At 41.3% G+C, this 25,081-nt stretch overlaps 1 protein-coding gene across 4 annotated transcripts in view; it reads left to right on the plus strand.

Moving 5' to 3' along the window:
* The window catches only part of Ccdc150 (coiled-coil domain containing 150), an 81,913-nt gene that overhangs the window by 38,869 nt on the left and 17,963 nt on the right, over positions 1 to 25,081 (plus strand). For 3 of the 4 annotated variants that reach the window (XR_015736803.1, XM_087902278.1, XM_087902280.1), the window contains exons 14-17: positions 7,821 to 7,934; positions 14,143 to 14,226; positions 16,132 to 16,239; positions 16,654 to 16,716. Coding sequence is in view for 3 of the 4 variants with exons in the window: in XM_087902278.1 (XP_087758404.1) it covers positions 7,821 to 7,934; positions 14,143 to 14,226; positions 16,132 to 16,239; positions 16,654 to 16,716 (369 nt within the window). In the remaining variant the exon portion in view is untranslated. The remainder of the gene's footprint in view (positions 1 to 7,820; positions 7,935 to 14,142; positions 14,227 to 16,131; positions 16,240 to 16,653; positions 16,717 to 25,081) is intronic. The other variant, XM_087902279.1, reaches the window with a different exon arrangement.

A 25,081-nucleotide genomic window follows, 5' to 3' on the forward strand; every position in this document is an offset into this window, starting at 1 on the left:
ACCAGTATTTGTTCTGGCCTGCTGTTTGCTTTGTGTTTAGCTTGTTCTTTGATTTCTAGTTGAAGATAAGCTTGGGATATTGATTTCAGAAACATTCCTTTTGAACTGAAGTGATGGCTCAGCCACTAAAGACTAGACCCACAACCGAGAGATGTTCCATTTTAACAATCCAGATGTTTACAGGAATGAATTTCCCTCTCTAAACTGGCTTCGCTGCGTGCATAAGTTCAGTTGGATGTTTCTTCATTTTCATTCATCTCAATGTGTTGATTAAATCCCCTGAGATTTCAGGAAGGTAGGAGCAGGGCGACCAGAAACAACACAAGCCACATCGTTCAGCTGTTCCCTTTAATAAGCATTGCATAGGTCCCCTCTGTTAGCTTGAAGTTCATTGGGACTTTTTTTGCCCCTGTGAGAAAGAAGCTTTGAGGGCCTTGCTTCTCCCACGTCACTGATGTCACCTCTGCTCACATCTTTTGATAAACTCCACTTTTTCCTTTGGACCGTGTTGGTACTTTTGTTGAAAATGCGTTGGTTATAGATGTTTATATCTCATTGTAGACTTCCTGATATCTTTCCTTGGTTATGTGTTTTCTTTTTGCCACTTTGAAACTCTTGTCTTATAATTAAACTCTTATAATTAAATAGGCTTCCTATTAGCTTTAGGATATTTTCATTACTATTTTTTATTTTTGAAGGTAAAATATAATGACACTTCTCCCCTCCCTTTCTTACCTCCAACCTCTCCCATAAAGCCCTCCTTGCTCTCTCTCAAATGCATGACCTTTTTCATTGTTGTTACATGTATGTGTAAGTGTTGACTTATATAAATTTATAAACACAACCTGATCAGTTCATATGCTGTTACTGGTATGTATATAATTTCAAGGCTGACCCCTTGGTATTGGAGAACCAATGGGGGCGGGTCTTCCCTGTAGAAGACAATTTCTCCCACTTTCAGCTTTCCTTAGTTACAGAAGCTATCATGATACCAGAAGGTGCCATGCAGGCTTCCAAGGGAGGGAAGCACCCAGTTCTCTCCTATCTGAAATGCTAACTACAGCAATGGCTCGTATGGCACAATAATTTTAAGGGTATAATAGAGTCATCCAAACTCCTGCTTCATACTGGCAAATTAGTCACCTGAGAGAATTTCGTGGGTACAGTTGTACCAGATAGAAGTGGTTGTAGGTACAATTGTATCAGGTAGAGATGGTTGTTTCTATAACCTTTTAAATTTTTTATCCATTTTTATTGAGCTATACATTTTTCTCTGCCTCCTCCCTGCCTCTGCCCTCCCATTCAACCCTCTCCCACGGTTCCCAATTTAGTCAGAAGATCTTGTCTTTCTCTACTTCCCACATAGATTAGATCCATGTCTGTCTCTCTAAGGGTTGTCTAAGTTCTTTGGGGTTGTGAATTGTTGGCTATTTCTTTTTGCTTTATGTCTAAAAGCCCCTTACGAGTGAGTACATATGTTATTTGTCTTTCTGGGTCTGGGTTACCTCACTCAATGTGTTTTCTAGATCCATCCATTTGCCCGCAAAATTCAAGATGTTGTTTTTTTTTTCTGCTGTGTAGTACTCCATTGTGTAAATGTACCACATTTTTCTTGTCCATTCTTCAGCCAAGGAGCATTTAGGTTGTTTCCAGGTTCTGGTTATGACAAACAATGCTGCTGTGAACATAACTGAACACATGTCCTTGTGGTACAATTGAGCATCCTTTGGTTATATATCCAAAAGTGGTATTGCTGGGTTTTGAGAAAGGTGGTTTCCTAATTTTCTGAGAAATTGCTATACTGATATCTAAAGGAGCTGTACCAGTTTGCATTCCCACCAGCAATGCAGGAGTGTTCCCTTTACTCCACAACCTCTCCAGTATTAAGCTGTCATCAGTGTTTTTGATCTTTGCCATCTGATAGGTGTAAGATGGAATCTCAGAGTTGTTTTAATTTGCATTTCTCTGATGACTAAGGATGTTGAGCATTTCCTTAAGTATCTTTCAGCCATTTTAGATTCATCTCTTAAGAGTTCTCTGTTTACCCCCATTTTTATTGGATTATTTGTTCTTTGGATGTCTAATTTCTTGAGTTATTTGTATATTTTGGAGATCAGATGATGTGGAGTGGGTAAAGATCGTTTACCATTCTGTAGACTGTTATTTTTTCTTATTGATCGTGCCCTTTGCTTTCTTTATAGAAGTTTCTCAGTTTCAGGAGGTCTCATTTATTAGCTGTTGCTCTCATTGCCTGAGCTACCAGGGCTATATTTAGGAAGTGGTCTCCTGTGTCAGTGAGTTCAAGTATACTTTCCACTTTCTCTCCTATGAGGTTCTCTGTGGTTGGCTTTATGTTGAGGTCTTAGAACCACTTGGACTTGAGTTTTGTACATGGTGATAGATATGGGTCTATTTTCATTTTTCCACATGTTGACATCCAGTTATGCAGGCACCATTTGTTAAATATGCTTTTTTCCATTTTATATTTTTTGCTTCTTTGTCAAAAATTGGGTGTTCCTAGGTGTGTGGATTACTATACGGGTCTTAGATCCAGTTCCATTGGTCCTCCTGTCTGTTCTTATGCCAATACCAGTCTGTTTTCAGTACTGTAACTTTGTAGTAGAGTTTGAAGTCAGGGATCATGATGCCTCCAAAAGTTTCTTTATTGTACAAGACTGCTTTGACTATTCTGGGTTTTTGCTTTTCCATATATAGTTGAGTACTGTTCCTTCCAGGTCTGTAAAGAATTTTGCTGGAGTCTTGATAGGCATTGCATTGAATCTGTAGATTGCTTTTGGTAAGATTGCCATGTTTACTATGTTAATTCGACCTACCTAAGAGCATGGGAGATCTTTCCACTTTTTCTGGTGTCTCCTTCAATTTCTTTCTCCAAAGATTTTAAAGTTCTTGTCATACAGATCTTCCACTTGTTTGGTTAGAGTTACTCTGAGATATTTTATGCTATTTGTGGCTATTGTGAAAGGTGATGTTTCTCTGATTTCTTTCTCAGCCCTTTTATCGTCTGTGTAAAGGAGGGCTACTGTTTTTTGTTTTTTTGTGTGTGGGGGGGAGATTAATCTTGTATCCTGCTACGTTACTGAAAGTGCTTATGAGTGTAGAAGTTCCATGGTAGAATTTTTGGGGTCGCTTATGTAAACTATCATATCATCAACAAATAGTGAGAGTTTGACTTCTTCTTTTCTGAATTGTATCCCCTTAATCTCCTTTTGTTGTCTTACTGCTCTAGCTGGGACCTCAAGGACTATATTGATTAGACATGGAGAGGATAAACAGCCTTGTCTTGTTTCTGATTTTAGTGGGATCGCTGTGAGTTTCTCTCCATTTAGTTTGATGTTGGCTGTTGGCTTTCTGTATACTGCCTGTATTATGTTTAGGTATGTTCCTTATATCCCTACTCTCTCCAAGACGTTTTTCATGAAGCGATGTTGTATTTTGTTGAAGACTTTTTTCAGCATCTAATGAGATGATCATGTGATTTTTATTTTTCAGTTTGTTTATATGGTGGAGTACATTGATAGATTTTCATATGTTGAACCATCCTTGCATCTGTGGGATGAAGCCTACTTGATCATGGTAGATGATGGATCTGATGTATTCTTGGGTTTGATTTGCTAGTATTTTATTGAGTATTTTTGCATCAATGTTCATGAGTGAGATTGGTCTGTAATTCTCTTTCTTAGTTGTGTCGTTCTGTGGTTTGGATATCAAGGTAAATGTATCCTCATAAAAAGTTAGGCAATGTTCCTTCTGTTTCTATTGTGTGGAATAATTTGAGTATTGGTATTCTTCTTTGAAAATCTTGTAGAATTCTGAGCTGAAAAAAAAACTTTTTTTCTTTGGGACTTTTGATGATTGTTTCTATTTCTTTAGCGTTATAGGTCTATTTAATTTGCTTATCTGGTCTTGATTTAATTTTAGTAAATGATATTTATCCAGAAAGTTGTCCATTTCCTTTAAATTTTCCAATTTTGTGGAGTACAGGTTTCAAAATATGATCTAATGATTCTCAGGATTTCCTTTGTGTCTGTTGTTATGTCCCCTTTTCATTTCTGATTTTGTTAATTTGGATATTCTCTCTTTTCTTTTTGGTTAGTTTGGCTAAAGGTTTGCCCATTTTATTAATTTTTCTCGAAGAACCAACTCTTTGTCTCATTGATACTTTGTATTGTTTTCTTTGTTTCTATTTTGTTGATTTCAGCTCTCAATTTGATTATTTCCTGCCATCTAGTTCTCCTGGGTGAGTTTGCTTCTTTTTGTTCTAGAGTTTTCAGGTGTTCTGTTAACTCACTAGTGTGGGATTTTTCCAGCTGCTTTATGTAGGTATTTAGTGTTATGAACTTTCCTCTTAACACTGTTTTCATTGTGCCCATAAATTTGGGTATGGTGTGTGGTCATTTTCATTGAATTTGAGGAAGTCTTTAATTTCTCCCTTTATTTCTTCCTTGACCTATTGATGATTCAGGTGAGCATTGTTTAATTTCCATGTGTTTGTGGTTTTTCTTTAATTAGTGTTTCTATTGAATTCTAATTTTAAGCCTTGGTGATCCGATAAGATACATAGGGTTAGTCCAATTTTTTTGTATCTGTTGAGGTTTGCTTTGTTACCTAGTATGTGTTTAATTTTTGAGAAGGTTCCATGAGGTGCTGAGATAAAGGTATATTCTTCTATGTTGGATGGAATGGTCTATAAATATATGTTAAGTTCATTTGAGTCATAACATCTGTTAATTCCCTTATTTCTATGTTAATTTTCTGTCTGTCAGACCTGTCCAGTGGTGAGTGTCATGTTGAAGTCTCCCCCATTAATGTATGGGATTAATGTGTGATTTAAGCTTTAGTAGTGTTTTACATATAAGGGTGCCCTTGTATTCGGGGCATAGATGGCCAGTGTTGAGATTTCCTCTTTATGGATTTTTCCTGTGACTAATATGAAATGTCCTTCTTTGTCTATTTTGATTGATTTTAGTTTGAAGTCTATTTTGTTAGATATTAGGATAGCTACACCAGCTTGTTTCTTAAGTCCATTTGATTGGAATTTTTTTCCAACCCCTTATCTGAGACAATGTCTGACTTTGAGGCTGAGGTGTGTTTCTTGTGTGCAGCAGCAGGATAGATTCTGCTTTTTTTTATCCAGTCTGTTAGACTGCGTCTTTATAGGTGAGTTGAATCCGTTTAAATTAAAGGATGTTAATGACCAGTGATTGCCAGCTCCTGTTATCTTAGTTGTCGTTGTTTGGTGATGTTATCGTGTGTGTTTTCCTCTTCTTTGGGTTTCACTGCTGTGAGATCATCTATTGTCTGTGTTTTTGTTGATGTACCTAGCTTCCTTGGGTTGGAGTTTTCCTTTTAGTACTTTGTGTAGGGCTGGGTTTGTGGCTAGGTATTGGTTGAATCTGGTTCTGTCATAGAATATCTTGTTTTGTTTTTCTATGGTGATTGAAAGTTTTACTGGGTATAGTAGTCTGAGCTGAAATTCTTGGTCTCTTAATGTCTGCATAAGACTTGACCAGGACCTTCTGGCTTTCATTGTCTCCATTGAGTAGTCAGGTGTAATTCTGATAGGTCTGCCTTTTTCCTTTGCAGCTCTTAATATTCTTTCTTTATTCTGTATGTTTAGTGTTTTGATTATTATGTTGCAAGGGAATTTTCTTTGATCCAGTCTATTTAGTATTCTGTAAGCTTCATGTATCTTCATAGGCATAGCTTTCTTTGGGTTGGCAAAGTTTTCTTCTATGATTTTGTTAAATAAAGTTTTTGTGCTTTTGAGTTAGACTTCTCCTTCTTCTATACCTGTTTTTCTTAGGTTTGGTCTTTTCATGGTGTCCCATATTTTCTAGATATTTTGTGTTAAGCTTTTGTTAGATTTAATGTTTTCTTTGACCAGTGAGTTTATTTCCTCTATTTTATCTTCAGCGCTTGTGATTCTCTCTTCCACCTCTTGTATTCTGCTGTTCATGCTTGCATTTGTGCTTCTTAGTCATTTTCTCATGATTTCTGTTTCCATAATTCCCTCTGTTTGTGTTTTCTTTATTGTCTCTATTTCAGTTGTCAAGTCTTGAATAGTTTCTTTCATATGTTTGATTGCTTTTTCTTGGTTTTCTTACAGGGATTTGTTGATTTCTTCCAATTTTTTATTTGTCTTTTCCTCCTTTTCTTTGAGGGAGGTTCTCATTTCCTCTGTGAGGTCCTCAAACATTCTCCTAAAGTTATTTTTAGGTCATTTTCTTCTGCTTCATCTCTATGTGGTTGTTCAAGTCTTGCTGTTGTTGGGTCACTAGTTTTTACTGGTTCCATGTTGCTCTTTGTGGTGCTGCGTGTGTTCTTACCTTGTCTACCCATCTTTTCCTCTGATAGGTATAGTTGGGGCTGTCTGTGTCTCTGGTGATCAATCTTTCAGGTGCCAGTGGAGCCAAGGCTCAGATGGTTGCTCCTCATGGTGTAGTCAGGGCCATGGTTCCAGTCATCCTGTTGCTTACTCTGTGTTCCTGGACGTTGCTCAACGCTCCCCAGGATCACTCTGTAATACCAGGGTAGTTCGGGCATGCTCCCACGGAGGTTCCTTGCTTGCGACTGTTTCTTCTGCGGTTGCTGCCTTGGACCTGCACTGGCAGAGGTCACTGGCTCAGACCTGCTACCTCAGATATCGCTGATTCACACCCAGCCCCAGAGGTCTCTGGTTCAGGCCTGCCCCCTTGGGGGTCCCAGATTCGCACCTGGACCAACATAGGTCTCTGATTCAGGCCTGTTCCCTCAGCAGTCACTCCTTTGTATGTGTCTATAACTTTTGTGTGAGCTTTTTTAAGTCATAGATAAATGTTTTTAAAATGAATATTTTTTATTGACATGGTCATATGTTTTATCCAGTATAATCTATTGATTTGGTAAATTAAACTGATAGTTAATAGTATATACTACCAAAATGAACTTCACTTACCTCTTATTTCCATTTTGTATATTCGTAGGTTAGTTAATTTTGACAGTATTTTGTATAAGATTTTTGCATCTCTGTACACAAGCTGAAACTGACAAACACATACCAAATACTAGAAAGGGCATAACTACTAGTTAAATTACTGAATTACTTAGTTCTCCCAATGACAACTAGAGGAGTGGCAGGTAGACAGTAAGAGCCAGTGGCTAGGCTCTCACAGAAACTGGCGGCGTGCGCAGACCGGCACAGGTTCAAGCCGGATGGGGTCCCAGCACTCAGGGGGCAAGGGGACATGGGCTCCCACCCTTAGCCAAGAAGCCAAGCGCAATTGATATCTTCTGGCAAAGGAAAAATTAGTTTTCTCCAAAGCAGTCTCACTGGGTGGGTGCACTCACCACCTTCAGGATGGGGGCCATGCCCAGGAGCAGACGGTCTGCCCTGAACAGTCAGTGGATTCTGTGGGCTTTTGTCTCTCTATGCATTGTTTGGGCGTTTATTGTCTATTGGTCATCTGCTTGCTTATTTTCACTTGTGTTTTTGTAGGCATTTGTGTGTGTGTATTTCTTGGGTTTTGTTCTGTAAAGAGAGAAAGGGAATGGAGATGGGTGAGTGGGGAAGATCCGGGAGAAGTGGGGGAGGGGAAAGCATGATCAGAATATAAGATATAAGAGATTTTTTTCAATAAAAATAGTTGGAAAAAGTTGAAAGAAAATAACTTGTTTTAAACATCCTAGAGCTATCAGACTCATCAAAGCCCCACTCTCTGGGAAGGGAAACATAAGCAGAGGCTGCCTACCAATCCAGCTCAGCGGTTGTTCTAAAATAAATTTTCTTATTTAAAATAATTTTTCTCCTTTTGTTTTCAAAGGCAGACATAAACGTATTGAACCAAAACCTACAGACTCTGGTGGAAGAGAATAAACACCTGACAGACAAAGTGACTTCCCTCGAGCATCAGAGAGCCACGGCTGACTGCCATGGGGTGGGTATAAAAAGGTCAGTCCATCCAAGGAAATAAGACAGCTGTGAATGACTGTCACGAGTGATCTGAAACACTGACAAACACAAATGTATTAAAATACATCCTTTCACATAAATTATAAGAAAGAATCTTGTGTTTTTTCACCTGTTCTTTCCCTCCATTAAGCAGTCAGTAATAAGTGTGATTCTAAAAGCTGTTTGATCAGGTCAGTGTGCTACAAATACATGGTGTCAGCTCTTACAGCATCTCCAAGTGAAGAGGACTTTACAGGGGTTCTGCTAAGAAGCTGATACTTCTCATGTATTTGACAATCTAGAGTATGATTAATACTGTTTGAGAGCATACAAAACGGTTCTTAGATTTTACAGAATAACATAATGTCCTTTTCAGTCTAAGATTAAACTTCTTATTACTTTCACGCTGAAGAATTACATGGACTAAACCTAAATCTTTTCCTGTTTTTATGACTTTTGAGCCGGGCTGCCTTGCTTTCAGTTTTGCCTCTGCCCGAGATGACAGTTAATCCCTCAGAGCCTCAGCCTCATGACCTATCAGAGTGAGGATAACGGCACCATTGCTACACAAGGTGCTGGGATTAAGTTAATGCATGTGAAGCGTGTGGCAGATAGTTTTAGCATATTTTAAATTCTTAGGTTCTGGTATCTTGTGGACAGTGGTAAGTCTGTCAGTGCCTGTTGGGGTAACGAGACCCATCAAGGGCCACTGGGGTCCTGCCCCAAGATCCCTTCAGTGTTGAGATTGGACACTATAGGAAATGAAAGAAACTTTTTCTTGGGTATCTGAGGGCAGATGAACTCTCGTACATTCACTCTTCCATACAAGTCTCTTATTCTTCTGCCTCTTTTCAAATTTCCTTGTTCTAATTTTAATTCTCTATAGCTTCCTGTTCTCTAGCTTAGAAACTCCTTTTTTACAAGAGCCTTGAAGCAATGAAAAAAATTGCAAGAGTTACCTCTCATTGGTCAAAAGCGCCTTCCTAGGGTAAGCAATAGGTAGCCGAGCCGTTCACCATGGCAGCACAAGGGTTTCAAGATTTCAGGAGTCCTGCAATCAGGACGCAGTGGCACAGTGTCCAAGGTCTTTCATCAGCTAGATATGGCCAGCGAAGAATTGACATGCTTTCTTAGGGTGCTTTGTGTAGCAGCCTGGTTGGACACCTGTGACTCTGGCCTTTAGTCCAGTGTGAACTTGCTCTGAGGCGAACGTGAGCTAATTGTGTGCAGTTAGTCTGAGCAAATGACCGAGACAGGCTTTTAAGTGTCCACAGTCATCGTGGGACAAATCGATGTAGTAATGAGGATATAGTTATAACAGAATCATGCAGTGTAATGAAAAGCCATCCTCCCGACCACCCACAGATTTTTGTGCCCATAAGATGAGATGCAGTCATGAGATTACATATCCATATCACAGGAGATTACACACCACAGTACAGGTACTGGGGAGACACCAAGCCGCCTTAGCAAATGTGAGCAAGTTTCCAGAGTCGGTGGTCCTGCAGGCCTTGCCTGGTCAGGATCAGCCTCCACCAGTGCCGCTCCTCTGGTGGGTGGACATCTGAATTGTCGGTTGCCATATGCTGTGCACTTCCATGGCCTCCTACAGAGACCCATTGGCTGTGACTCCTGCTACGATCTCACACCAGCCTTCTCTTGCTCCAAGACTAAATATTCAGTCATGTCCTGTGCGTATTGTCCAGACCTCTGCTTGGTTTGTCTAGTTGTCTGGAAGACCACATCTGCCTCCCTGAATTCCTGAACCCACTGCCACAGCCAGGTCTGCGGCCTCTTCCTACTGGAGATTTTGATAGATCTTATTACTTTTGGGTCAGTACTGATTCTTTCCTGCTCTTCATACTCTTGTTGTTCAAGGTATCATGGTGATAGCTTCCGTATCGGTCATGGGCTGAGTTCTGTCTCCATCAGACCGCCAGGGAGGTTTTCTCTGGGACATGCGAGCCTGCGAGCCTGAGCTGTGAAGCTGAGGTCTCAGGATCTGCTGGATCGACTTTGCAGTATCACCCAAACTGCTGCTAGTCAGTGCTAGCAATGCATTGTTGTTCTGTGGTGCTTAAAATTCCTGCTAATAGGTAACCTGTAGTATGATCTCTCACCAGCCAATAGAGATAACATTTAGAGTCTATTGCATCTACAACATCACAGTCTTGAAACTAGACAAACTTGGTTTTCAACCGTGGTTCTGTTTGCTGTGTGACCTAACCTGGCCTGCAGCATCCAGAGGATCTTCCTTTTCTGTGGGATTATACACCCTGTGTTACACACCCTGCGTATCACAACCTCGTATCATGCTGACTAGAAATTGACCTATTCGTTCATTTCCGTCACATTCTAACCTCATGAGAACAGGTTTTATCTGCCTTTACTCCATTTCTTAATGCATAAGAGAAATTCTGCTGATTTTGCCGGGCTCCCAGGGTTGTGGGATTGTCAAGTGCCTGCCACAAAGCTTGGCATGCACTGTGCATGAATAAACATTACTGTTATTCCGCTTGTTCCCTAGTGTTCTTTTCTATTGCCGTGATAGTGATAAAACATATGGCAGATATAGTAATAATAGATATAAACATATAATAGTTATAAACACTATGACCAAAAGCAACTGAAGGAGGAGAGGGTTAATTCATGTTAACAGCTTTTACCTCCATCGTGAAAGGATGTCAGGTCGGGAACTCAAGGCAGAAACCCCGAGGCGGGGACTGAAGCAGAGGCCAAGGAGGAACCCTGTTTGCTGGCTTGCTCAGTTAGGTCTCTTACCTAACTAAGGACCACATGCTCAGGAGTGGCCCGGCCCCTATGGACTGAGCCCTCCCGCATCTTTAGTCTAGAAGATGTGCTATAGACTTGTCTACAGCCCAGCATACAGAAGCATTTTCTCAAGTGAGGTTTTCTCTTCATAGATGACCTTATCTCATGTCAAGTTGACAGAAAAGTTATCCTTCACAGAGGTTTGTTTCTGCCATCTCAGCTTTCAGCAGCACAGAATTGAGTCAGCTGCTGTGGGCCCAGTGAGAAGGGCCACCCCTCCTGAGCCTAAGTTGAATGACTTATCTTACCATTTCCATTCGAGTTTTTACCATACATTTCTAACTAGAGACACCTAATATAAATAAAATTACCTATGCATTAGGACTTTGATGAGGTAAAAATAAATAATTACCTTACCTTTAATTGAAATCGATTCTTTCCTCACAAAATATATCCTGATTATGGTTTCCCCTCCCTCTCCTTCCAGTTCCTCCCCACCTTCCCTCCCAGCTGGATCAACTCCCTTTCTGTCTTTCATTAGAAAAAAAAATCAAACTTCTAAGAGATAATATTAAAATACAACAAAATAAAATATATAATAAGATAAAACAAAAATTATCACATCAAAGTTGGACAAGACAAATCAGCAGAAGGAAAAAGATCTCAAGAGAAGGTACAAGAATCGGAGACCTACTTGTTTTTACACTTAGGAATTCCATAAAAACATAAAAGTGGAATTAATGACATATACTGCTGCAGTCTCTGTGAGCTCATGTGGGCTGTGATCATCCTGATTTATAGGGCCTTGATTTCTTGATGTCCTCCATCCCGTGGCTCTTCCTCTGTCTCCACCTCTTCTGCAGGATCCCCTGATCTTTGGGGATTGGTTTGGTGAAGACGTCCCATTCAGGCTGAGTGTTCCGAGGTCTCTTTCTGTCTGCATTCTGTGTGTCTGTGGGCCTCTGCATTTGTTTCCACCTGCTTCAGGGGAGGCTTCAAGGATGCTCTCCAGCCTGAGTATAACTTTGTGTCGAAGTTAAGTCAGTCTGGTGTTATATTTCCAATCTGTATCATGTTTTAAGTAAATGTATACTTAAAAAGTAACTTTACAAGAGTGTACTATCTGGCTGGATTTGTTTATTCTTCTAACAGCTTTTGTTAACTTTCTAGCATGAACAAGGATCTAGGTTTAGTTTCTAAAACTGCAAGAAAATACCTTAGAAAACAATTTCTGGGTACTTATCTCAGCTTTCCATCATTGTCAACACAAAGAGTTATTTGGGCTCATAATTAGATTGTCTCCATCCATGGTTAGCTGGATTGGTGTTTTTGAACCTTTGTAAGACAGAACATGTTTGTGGGTATGTGTGGCAGAGGAACTGCTCCCGTCTGAATAGGCAGAGGGGCCCCAGGACCTTGTTCACAGGGCGCACATCAATGGACTGACATCCTCCCACCTGGCCTCACCTCTTCAGGGTTCTGCTGCCTCTCAGTGGTGCCCAGGGCTAGTAACCATGCCCTAAACACAGCCATTGTGGGGCGCATTTCAGATCTGAGCTATGGTACTGTTCATCTTTGCTAACTTCTCTTTCTTAAGGTCATATTTTTTTGACTCCTTCCTGATACTCTAAGTACTATTGTTTCTGTGTGTCAAAACTATATATTCTAACAGATTACAAATTAAAAATTTTGTGAATAAAAAATATGTATTCTAACAGATACTATCATTTTTCTTTGTTAAGTAATTCTCCAGTTTTTGTTTTGATCTCTGTCGTTAATAGTCTTTACGATAATGCCAAGGTTATCTCAGCAAACACTGATCTCATTTGTGGTCCCCACAAATCAAGTGTTGATTTATTTTGAGTAATGTTAATCTCTGTTCTTCCATTATTTAGAGCACATGGACTACCTGTAAGCAGAAATTTAAATAAGCACCTAACATTTTTATTAACTTTTTAATAATAAAATATAATTACATCATTCCTTCCTCAAACCCCTCCCATTCTGCACACACACACCCTCTCAAATGGATGACTTCTTTTTCTTTTATTTTGTGTGTGTGTGTGTGTGTGTGTGTATACACACACATATGTAAACATAACCCACTGCATCTTTTTATTGCATCTGTAGTTGGTTTCAGGACTGACCCCGCATTCAGTTGATGACCACTTAGGGGACATATTCCTGGTAATTGTCCCCTTCTCAGTAGTCATTAGTTGTCTGCAGTTCTTTGTTTATGGGTGGGGCCCCATGAGACCCCCTTATGAGTTAATATCTCTATTGACATTGTCTTTGTTGAGGTCTTATTTAGGCAGCCATATTGCTGGGGTATTATGGGTACAGCTTCCATGTCATTTCTAGGAAACATAATCTTCAACCAGACTATCGTTCTCTTATAACCATTGTGCCTCTGTTCTGTGATGTTCTCTGAGCCTGAAGGTATAGCAGTTGTGTTGTAGATGTGTCTGGAATCCCCCACACCCATTGGCCTCTGCTTACAGCCAGTTACAGCCCTCTGTAACAGTCTCTGTTTGCTGTAAGGAGAAGCTTCTTTGATGAGTGCTGAGAACTAGGCTTATTTGTTGCTATAAGTTTTACAATTTGGTTAGGAATTATACTGGCCTAGTAAACTGGTAGTGATGCTTCTACAATCCATGGCCTCTCTAGGTCTGTTGGCTGTCTAGGCTTCTAGTACCAGACATGCTTTTCCCCCATTAGTGGGCTGTAAATCCAATAGACTGTTGTTGGTCACACCAAGATGTGGGCACCACTCTTATACCCTTAGCGCTGTCTCTCATGATGTTCATTATTACAATTCATAGGCTTCACATATGGATATAACTGGTTATTGCTTCCCCTTCTTGGCAGCTTACATAGTACTTTTTGATACTCTCATAAAGCTAAACCGCAGGAAGCTTTCCCATGTAGATCCAGCTCAAATCTTTCCAGTTGTGTGTTCGAAGTATGTGGTGGCTTCAGCAACAAGTATTTTTGGTCAGCGTCTGAGAGACCTTTTTAAGCTGTGGTAGCTAAAGGCGAAGAGGTGTGGTCATTGTTCTTAAAAACTGCTCGGTCCTCTTCAAGTGACTCACAGTCACTATCATAGCTCGCCACGTCTGGATCAGGACATATCTACACAGGATTAACCGGCAATTCAGAAACAAGCAGCAAAGATTGCCGCACAAACGGCAGCTCACTCTGGGACTCTTCAGGCTTCGAATCTAATCTCATCAACGGGCCCCATGCGTGGTGCCCGTCGACAAAATGATGTGTTGTCCAGGGACGGCCTTGGGGCGGAGTAAGCTGCATGTACTTGTGATGCTGCTTCTGTAGAAATGGCAAGGGGGTTCATACCTGTTGTAAAGGGGAATGGTAATCACTTTGTAGGTAAAAGATAACTATATATGTGTTTGCTTTATCAGTTTGCTCAACAGAAAGTGGAAAAGGCCTTGGAAAAAATTACTGAGAGTAAGAATAAACTGGCCTATGAAAAGGGGAAACTCCAGGTATGAGAATTACCTATCTTCAGATTTTTGTCTAATGTTTAAAATAGTAATTGTTGGATTAAATTTTGTTGAACTTTAGAAAATGTTGCTCTGTCATTTAACTGCTAATTTCTAAGTCTTACTACTTATACATTAGAATCTGATGGGATTTTTAAAAAAGCCCAGCAATGGGAGCTGTTTATTTACCATTCCTTTCGAAATATATCCAATTGGAAAAAGCAGATTGGAGGACTCATAGGAGAGAAGGCTATGTGATAAGTAGTAGTAGTAATAATAATAATAATAATAATAATAATAATGGTAGGCCTTAGAGTGGACAGGGTCATATTCACAGAAAGATCTTTTAAGTTTTCTGCATGCTTAAATCTTTCCATGATATATAAGAAGAAAAATTCCCTATGACTGTAATCCCAATTAGATCAGAATTTAAGTCGCAGAGTTAATACTTTGTAAAGCTCCCCAGTTGATACCAGACATGATCAAGTACCCCATAATCCAAGCACTCACGGGGAAGAGGTAGGCGAATGGTGAGGCCAGCCTGAGCTATAAGATTTTCTCTCAACAGAAAAGATGCTCCCCAGATGGCTTGTGCAGCCGTACATGAGGACAGCTGGACTAGACAGTAAGAAATGAGGCCCTTGGGCTTAGGTCTGGGCAGCTGCTGTGTTGAGCAATCTCGCTCTAGGCGTGCCAACCGTCAGCCTTCACCCTTCCCTCACACTGAAGTTAGCAGACATGAGGCCCAGGGCTGGGATGCAGGCTGGACGGTACTCGCTGTGAGCACTGCTTATGGAACGGTCCTGGCTTCCGTTCTCGGTGCCACAAACCCACCTGGAATCAAACACTGGCCACTTTTAACCCTAAAGCTCCTTTCAAGCTGTGAATGAGCCACCACCATAGATAAGTCCTACTTTAGTGCAGTTTAACAATGTCTGCTGCAAATATCTGAGAAATATGATGAATGGATATTTGTTACAATGTAAACACGTTAATTTTTTTGTCTGTCTCATAATTTATATAGTATTAACAGTATTATTTAGTGTGTTGACCAATTGAAACAGTGTGCGCATCTGCATGGGCGAGGGTCCTGATGCCCCCAGGGTTCCTGATCACCTGGTCATCGAATGGTTTTAAGGCTCACAGAGTCACCAGGCCTGAGGGAGCAGGGTTTGTTTGCTTCTGACCACTGCTCCCGTGTGCTTTCCAACTTTAAATAGTCTAAGAATTTCCACCAAATGAGAAACTCAGAAGATAGCGTGCCTCTGATGGCAGTATGCTACCAGTAGGTTCAGGGCACGTCACTGTTTCTCAGTGGCTACAGTACGACAAGCCCTAAGGACGGATCTAGATTGTTTTTATCCCATAAAACAGTCATTTTATTTAAGAATTCACAGCAGTCCTCTGCCACGGCTTCCTAAGGACCGAGATAACAGGTCTGCACCGTCATGCCTGGCACTGGGAGTTCATTTTAAATTCAGCTCAACCTGTGAGAATTTTTACTTATTTGACTTTTCTAGTTTTCTTTGAGCAAAACAAAAGGCTATCACTTATTTTTTTGTAGATTGACACTTCTAATTATCCACATTCAGAAAAGGTTTTGAGTGCCAGGTACCACAGTTCCCTGAGAATTGAGATTTATCTACAGGACTCTTCACTGTTCCGTCTGGAATCACGTCCGCTTGGATTTCCCTTCGCCATAGAAGCCAGATGTTTTGCCTTGGCATGTTTCCACAGCTGTAACCTGTTTGCGGCAGCGAGTTCAGAAAGAACTGTTTGCAAGATTAGAAAAGCGTAGGATTTTTTTTTTCAAGTTTCAAGTGTTCTCTAATGTTTTTAAATTTGTGGCAGCTTCTCCTTCCCCTTGGAGACCAGGCTTTCCTCCTTGTTCTCCTGTTTTCCTCGCAGATAAAAGTCAAACAGCTGGAAGAACAGCTGCGCTCCTTGGCTGAGACCAGGCTGCAGAACGACCGTCTGCACAAACGGAACAAGGCTCTAGAGGCCAAACACGCGCAGGTATGATGCGTCTGCAGAGCGCACTGTCATCAGGTGCGCTCCCGTGCTGCAGTGGGGGCGGCGTGGCCTGTGCCTTCCTCCCCACCTCCCCAGAAACAGTCCTGGGAAGGAGAACGCTTTCTCTCACCCAGCTTAAGTGCTGCTGTGGAGACAGAGAGGGGCCCTAGAGACGCCTCCCGCAGAACTAGGATGCTCAACGTGCTTGGGGTTTATGAATGTAGCATTTGTTGAAGTTTATTGCAGAATAGAAAGGTATGCCTCTCAGAAGAAAACAGATTGTTCCGTGGCTACTCATAAGAAGCAGTATTGCTGTGAGATACGTTCATGGGTTCCATAAGGTCCTAGTTTTGTAGTTCAACCCTTAACCTTTTGGCAAATGTGAGGAACAGGTTGTCTTTGTCTTTTGAATTGTAGGCAAACTCAGAACTGAGTGCCAGCAAGGCACATCTGCAACAGACAGAAGCTCACCTCGAAGAGGTATTGGCAGCGGAGGGGCTTGCTTGTTGGCATGGTACCTGTTGTAGGTCACATAAAAGAGTTAAAGCAAATGACATACAGAACGTATTTAGTAAAGACCTTAGCCCGTGAACATCTTACTGAAAGAAAGCAGTCCGGTTTGGTGGTCACAGGTCTACTGTATATATAACTAAGATCAATGTAAAAGTCTTTAGCTCTCAGTATAGACGGAAGGCTCCATGTCTGTGACTTTTGTGTGCCCATCCCCCCCGATAACCATGGTGCTAGAATGTTCAAATGGAATGCCCAGGGCTTCTAGGCAACTCATCTACTGATGAATGGTGAAATCACAGAGTTGTAAAGAGGCCCTCGGTAGATGCACTCTTAGGAAGCTCGGGCTATGGCCTGCATCTTTACTGAATCCTAAACCCCAGGGTGGTCTTTTTATTTTCGACGCCAAAGAATAGTCTCCAGGTTCTTCTGGGACGTGCTGCCGGTTTTCTTACTGAGCGGGTACTCCCTGAAAGCTAGGCCTTAGGTTGACTGGATTCTGTTACCTGTAACTGGTGATGCCTCCAAGAAGAAGGAAATCTCCAGAGAGACCCACGTCTTCTAAATCCCTCGAAGGCTCGCGGCTTTACGTCAGTAATGTGAAGGAACGAGCTCCGGCAGTTGCTCTGCCCAATGTTAACTCGAACCCAGCACGTCGAGTGAGTTTTGCACCTACCTTGCCTTCTATGAGAATGTCTCAGGAGATTGGAGACACCAGAATCTCTCTGAAGACTCTTTTAAATGCTATTAAAACCATGGAAGGAAGGCTAGAAGGCAAAATAGACATTCTCGCCTCAAGACCCTTACTCAGTGAGGAGTCGTCAAGTCTTCTTAGCCGCGATGCGGTAAGTGAAGAGCACATATTGAATCTTAAGGAGATTTCAGGCTTATCTAATGGCTTAGAGCACAGGAACAATCTAGACATATTTGATTAGAGTTACAGGGAAATTTGATATTTTACCAATAATAAAAACTTTCACATAATTTTGTTTGGGTCAAAAGAAAATTGGTTTAATAACAACTGACTTTTCCAAATCAAACTTTGATATTTTAGAATTCAGAATTTATGCATATTCATGGAATTTGAATTGAACTTCTTGTTTAAACTGCTATTAAAATATAAATATAATTATATAATATATAATATTAATAAATATATCTCAATATAGTGACCATTTGGAAATACCTTTGGAGAACACCCATTAGGAATGTTCATTTTTGATAGTGGTTTAACAGTTTATGCAAATGTCAGAATCTACCAGCTTGTACACTTTATGAAGTTTGCTGTAGAGAGAATTATGTGAATCATCACCTTAGTAAGTGAGGTGTTCACCATCTTTGAAACGAAAGAATCAGGAAGGCAGGGGATGAGAGTTGTCAGGGAATGGCTGGGACTGGGGCAGCAAATTTAAAAGGTTTAAATACTGGTGGGGCTTTGCGGGCTGCTCACCCGGACACACACGTGCTCGCCTGGGATCAAACCACACAGGACTCTGCATGCAGCTCCCGAACACACATAAATGAAGGTTGGAAAGAAACCAGTTCTGTGACCTAGGTGGTAGCCACGTGACTGTTCACTGTTGAGCGCAGCACCGATCTTAATAGACAGAAATTTCTGACCCGAACCATTTAGTCCCAAATGAATGCACAGAGGTTTATGCTGATTATAAACTCTTTGGCCTATTGTTCAGGCTTATTACTAACTACCCCCTGCAACTTAAATTAACCCACAATTTCTATCTGTGTTTAGCCACATGGCTTGGTACCTTTCTCAATAAGGCCTTCTCCTCTTCTTCCTCAGTTTCTGGATGACCACTGTATCTCTCTCTCTCTCCTTCCCAGAATTCTCCTTGTCTGGTTGCCCTGCCTATACTTCCTGCCTGGCTACTGGCCAGTCAGCATTTATTAAACCAATAGGAGGGACAAATCTTTACAGGGCACAAGAGCATTACCCACAGCACTTCTTTGTGATGCTGTGCAACATTCTGGGAACCCATAGTTATTTTGAGATAATGATTTAGAAAGAGTAGCGTGAAAATAGTATGTTTATCTGGAATTATCGTGCAAATCTATGAAAACTGATACTTGCAAAGTTCTAGTTTATGCTTCTTGGATTTTATTACATCAGTTATCCATTTTTGTTTATTTTTTCTTTTCTGACTTATCCTTTCTTCTTTCACCTTTCCATTTTTAGACCCTTTCCTTCTATATATACTACTATTTATACATTAATTTTACATATATTTAGGTTTAGATTTCATATATTACATGAAGTATAATATATTCTTTTCTCAGTGTGAATTATCTCACTTCATATGATGGTATCCACTCCCATCTGTTTTAGTACAAATACACACACACACACACACACACACACACACACACACACATACATCACATTTTCTTTACTCATTCATCTGTTATGGGAATGTGAGCTGGTTCCACATCTTGCTATCATGAATACTGCTTCAGTATTGTGGATATACATGTATCTCTGTTGTTTGCTTAGATTTCTTCATGTGTGCAGTCAGGAGTGTTGTGGAATATTATTTGAACTGAGCAAAGTGAAAACAATACTGTTACATTTGTTTCTGCTGTGTGTGCTAGCTGTGTGAAGATGTGTTGGTGTTTCACCCCGCCTGCCTAAGGCGCCTTTTCGGTTTAATAAAGAGCCGAATGGCCAATAGCCAGTCAGAGAAAGGGCAGGTGGAGCTGGCAGGCAGAGATAATAAATAGGTAGGAGGAGAAATGCAGAATTGAAAAAGGAGAACGGAGAGAGAAGAAAGGAGGAAGAGAGGGACATCCCTGGGGCCAGAAGCTAGGCAGCCACCAGTCAGCCAGACAGGAGACAGCAGGAAAGTAAGATATACAGCAAGAAAGTTAAAAAAAAAAATCCCAAGGCAAAATGTAGATGAAGAGAAACGGGTTAAGTTATAAGAATTATCAAGAAAGAAGCGTAAAATAAGGATGAGCATTCATAGCTAAAAATAAGTTTCCATCTCATGATTTGGGAGCACATTGTGAACCAAAAGAAAAGGCTTGCTCCAGAGGAGCGGTAGAGCATCCGTGCCGCTCTCCGCAGTGGGTGCACGGGGTTTCCATCCCCACTAGCAGGGAAGGGTTTCATGGGGCCGCATCCTCGCGCAGTGCTCGCTACCGTTTCTCCTGGTGACGGCCGTTCTGACGGGGGAGATGCAATCTTACAGAAGCTTCAGCTTGCCTTCTCTGATGGGTGTTGAGTAGTTTTTCACGCACTTCTTCCCATTTTTATTTCTTCTTTGAAGAACTGTATGTTCAATGCATGTGTCCATATAGTCATCAAATGATTTGGGGTTTTATTGTTTAATTGTTTTGAATCCCTCTGAATTCTAAAGATTAAGCCCCTGTCGTTGCTGTCGCTGGAAGGCTTTCCTCTCATGTTGGGTGCTGTCCCGTCACTCCAGGATGGTTCTGTGCCGGACAGAAGCATTCTGACCGCGCACAGCCCCGTGTGCCAGCTCTTGGGATTATTTCTGGGCTATTGGAGCGAGTCCTTTTCAGAAAGTTCTTGCCTGTGGCGATATTTTTATTGTGTGGGGCAGCGGAGGGGAGAGTACACGCCATGATACACACGTGAAGGTCCGAGGACAAATTGCAGGAGAAGGTTCTCTTCTATCCTGTGGGTCCTGCCTAGGACCTAATACAGGTCCAAAGGCTTCTTAGTCCTTTTTCCTGCTGAGCCAGCTCACCAGCCCTATCCCCATGCCGTGTGTGTGTGTGTGTGTGTGTGTGTGTGTGTGTGTGTATGTGTGTGTATACACAGGTACATGCACTTGTTAGTCTTTATTTTTATTTAAATATGATTGTTTTGAAAATGTGTGCTGAGAACTGTTTACATTGTTTTTACTCTTTCCTGCCAGTTCCTCCGATGCCTCCACTACCACTTCCTCCCAAGTTCATGACCTCTTCTTTAATTATCATCATTATATATGCTTGCATAAACATGGCCTTGTGAGTTCATTTAGTGTTGCTTGTGTGGACATGTGTTTAGCACTGACTGCTTAGTATTGTCTAACTTTTCAAGGGGTTCTCCTCTGGAGAAGACGGATTCTCTCTTTCTCAATAGCCATGAATTGGCTCTATCTTCATCGAGGAGTGGAGCTTTGTGAGATCCCCCCATCCACTTTGGCACGTCAACCAGTATTGTCATTGTCCAGTTCTTTAGGTGACCCACTGTCCAAGTCCAGTCTCATGTTTAGAAGGTACTATGGCTCCCACAGCAGATGCCGTGGCTCTTGGGCGCCTTCTGCCTCCTCTGTGATGTTCCTGGAGTATTAGCTATAGGAGGTGTGTTTCAGATGTGTCACTTGGGGTTGGCCCCCCCACAGTCAACTGTTACCTGCGTTTCTGTCGCGGTCTCTGTCTACTGTAAAGATAATATTTCTTGATGACAGGAGAGGTCCTCACTTAGCTGGGCGATAACTATTTAGACTATAATTAGAAACTGTTCTGGTTAATGAAATGCCGGTGGTAGTTTCTCTCTAGGGCCCATGAACTCATCAGTCACTGGGAGTCAGCTGTCTTGAGGTGCTTTTTCTCCAGCGGTTTCAAAGCTTCAGTGTTAAACGAAAGCCCTTTGAGTGGATCTGAGTACAGATGGGGCTGTCTGGATCTCCTCTCTTTCCTTAGCGTGTGTCAATCCGACTTTCCTAGCCTCCTGGATTGAAGACTCCTGTATCTTCATCAGTGTGTGTGTCTGTCACCTCTGTCAACAATCAGAGGATTATCTATCTGTGTAAATTTCTCGGTCCTCTGTTTTGTTTCACTGATCTGCCTTTCTGTCTTTGTGACGTCAGCATATTGTTTCTTGTTGAAGGTGTGGTGGAATTTGGCAGTAGTACTTCCCTTCTGTGTTTCTTCTTTGTTAGGAGTCTTTATTGATGCTTCAACCTCCTTGTCCGTTAGAGATCTGATTAATTTTTTTTATGTCATCTTGAATTAATTTATATGTTTCTAGATAAAGTTCTAGGATCTATTTGTTTATCCCTGATTTGTTGATTTGGTTTTGTTGTTGTTGAGACAGGATTTCTCTGGATTGCCCTGGCTGCCCTGGAACTCACTTTGTAGACCAGTCTGGCCTTGAATCCACAGAGATTCACCTGCCTCTGCCTCCCTGGTACTAGAATTAAAGGCTTCTGCCACTGCTGCCTGACTTATCCTTGATTTCTTTATGCAGCTTTTTGAAATGTAAATTTCCCAAATATTCTCTAATAGTCCTTAGTATTTTATTGATATTTGTTGTAATATCTCCCTTTTAACCCCTTATTTTATTAATTTTGGCTTTTGACTAAGGGTTTGTACTTTTTATCTTTTGCTAAGAACCAGCTCTGTTTCATTGATTCTCTGTGTTGTTCTTTTAGTTTAGTGTCCCGTTTGTTCATTTGCTATCTCTTTCCCTCTGCTGCTTCTGGGCTTGGTCATTTTTGTTTTGATATGACGTAAGGGCATTGTTAGACTATTCGATAGCACTCTGATTTCTTACCACCAGCACCCATGCTATAAGTTATGTATAAAAGCTACCTTAACTCTTTTTTTATTTAGGTAGATTGTCTTTTCATTTTATGTGATTCTTGGGTTTAAAAGACTTTCCTCCATGGTGTCTTTAATGACCTCCTGGTTATCCAAAGGTGTATTTGGAGTTTCCGTAGCTTCGCTGGCTACAGAATTTCTAGTTTTGGTCTAGCATGATAAGGTACAGAATTTGATATTGCTGTTAAGCCTTGCATTATCACCTACGATGTCACTGACTTTGGAGAGGGCTGCACAGGATTCTGTCATTGTATAAATCTTTCCATGGCATGAAACCTAACTAGCCCATCCCCATTCTGGATAAAGATGCGTTTTCCTGGTAGTCATACCAATAAAACAAGCAGAAAACTCCAGGGACAGCCGGCTCTGCGGAAATGGGAGTGGAGCTTTTCCTGAGGGTCAGGAGAAGAGGCAGAGAGGGTCATCAGACACACACCTGTTAACACAGCCCCTGCTCCTTTCTGCCTCCCAAGTGCAGGTGACCTTGGGAAGGATCTAGACTAGAGGATGTGGGAGATGGAGGAGTAACTGAAGCCAGAACTCTGCTAATTCAATGAGGTCAGTATCCTACCAAGGTAGGACTCTCAGTGATACCGATGTTTTGAGTCATCTGTTCAGCTTAAAGCAATACCTCACCTGTGCTCCTGTGAGCCCTCTAAACTCAGTGAGTCCAAGTTGGACTTAGGTAGGGTAATTGCTTTGGTTTTCCATTGGTTTTCTATCTAGAGCTAATGAATGTTTGTACAGATCTCCCCAGGAAAAGCCATGCACCAACTGCTGGTATGAATGTGCATTATACTACTGATGAAGGGGCTATTCTGTAGATGGTCGTTAAGCGTGTTAGATCTCTGGTTCATTTTAACTCTGGCTCTTTTATTTCAGTTTACATGATCTATATATTGATGAAAGTGAGATAGTAGAGTCTGGACTTATCTGTCCCTCTGAGTTTAGTGGTGTTTTTATGAACTTGTTTCAGTGTCAGATGCATGTATGTTTGTCATTGTTATATCTTCTTGATGGCTTGGTTCTGGTATTGATACCTTCAGACCTTCTTTCTTTTATTTTGGCTTTTATTTCTACTTTATATTAGAATAGCACACCAGCTTACTTCCGCTCTGATGTACTTGCTGCACTGACTTCCCTTGTTCTATTTTCAGTCTCTGTGTCTCCCCCAGTAGATGTACTTCTTATTTACAATAAGTGCTTGTGTCTAATTTGTGTTTAATCAGCTGGGCCACACATTTTAACTGTGGAGTGACCATGGCTTGAATTTATTTTTTATTTATTTTTGAGAGTCTCACTAATTACTGTGACGTTGTTAGGTGTTTTTCTAGTTGGTTTTGATTACTGTTTATTCTTTCTTCCCTGTTCATCTTAGAATGTTGCTGGCATGTTGATTTAGACATGAGTGATTCTTTTTTATTTTATCTTTGTTTATTCCTCATATGGAATTTATTCTTTCTTGTGCTAGTGTGATCAAGACTTTTTTTTTTTCAAATCCTCTATGTTTAGGATTCCTTTAGATAGTGTTGCATTGCTGGGTTGGTGGACATGAATTGTTTTCCTTTGATCTCGTCTTAGAATATCTCTATTTCCTTCATCAATTTTAAAATATAGCTGTATTGGATATAGCAGCCTTGGTTGGCAGTTACTCTCAAGGCCTGAAATATATTGCTTCATGCTTTCCGTTGAGAGGTCTCATTGGATCCTTGCATTTACCTTTGCAAATGAATTGGTGTTTTCTGTTACAACTTTTAATATTCTTTGTCTGTACTTTTGGCAAATGAACTATAATGTGGCATGGGGAGTTTGTTCCCCGGCCATGCCTATCTGTGCTGGGATAGTCACGGTTTCCCTGGATGTTCCCTGGCTGCTGCTATCTGCGGGATTATGCAGTGAGATTTCAGTGACCAATCAGGTCAGCCCACCAGAGAATGCCTTCTGAGGGAGGCCAGCCCAGGTACAGGACTCTGGGAGCACTGCCTTGTGAGTAGTGGCTGTCCCTGCCGTGGGTACCTGTGACGCTGCAGCGCTCGCCCTCCACAGCGGACGCATCCCAAAAGCTTCAGCACTGTGTTCATTATTGGGCAGTCCCCCCCGCCCCCCGGGTACTGTTATATTGGGAGCTTTTTCCACAATGTGGGGCCCTGGTGAGAAAGTTAGTCACACAGCCAACTCTCTGCTCCCTTCCCTGAGAGAAACTTAGAAGCCAGCTTCCCATAGTTATCTTTTAAGACAAGACATTTGGCCGTAAGAAGAGTCTTGCAAATAGATTGCGTTTGGAGCCTGCACAGATAGGCGATAGGAGGAAAGAACGACCTAGCTGGGTCTGCTGGTTCCTGGCCCTCACAGATAAGGACTGGGAGTCCTGAGTGCACCCACAGCCATATGGGAAAGTGCAGCCTCAGTTAGCCCTGCTCTGGCTTTAACAGGCTATTAACAAACACCCTGCACCATTCCCATCTTGGTTTATCAATGTAGGACATTAGTCTAGGAAATGAGCTATCATGTCTTAACAGGAGAAAGCTTTGATGGTTTAACCATCTCCAGAGAAAGGTAATCCTTTCCCAAGGACACCATGGGAGCAAATGCCACACTGTTCGGCCCAGGCAGCTGGAAACTGTCAGGTCCCCAGTTTTGTGCTACATAACCGTAGATTTCCCTGGCTTCCAACCACTTAGGGTGAAAGATGTAATCCTAGATCTGAGAGGTCCCCTCTAGCCAGCAAACATTTGAAAACAATGCTAAAGCAGACAGGCTCCTTGCA

The sequence above is a fragment of the Myodes glareolus genome, chromosome 27 (genome assembly GCF_982192425.1).
Source record: "Myodes glareolus chromosome 27, mMyoGla1.1, whole genome shotgun sequence".
NCBI classification, from domain to species: Eukaryota; Metazoa; Chordata; class Mammalia; order Rodentia; family Cricetidae; genus Myodes; species Myodes glareolus.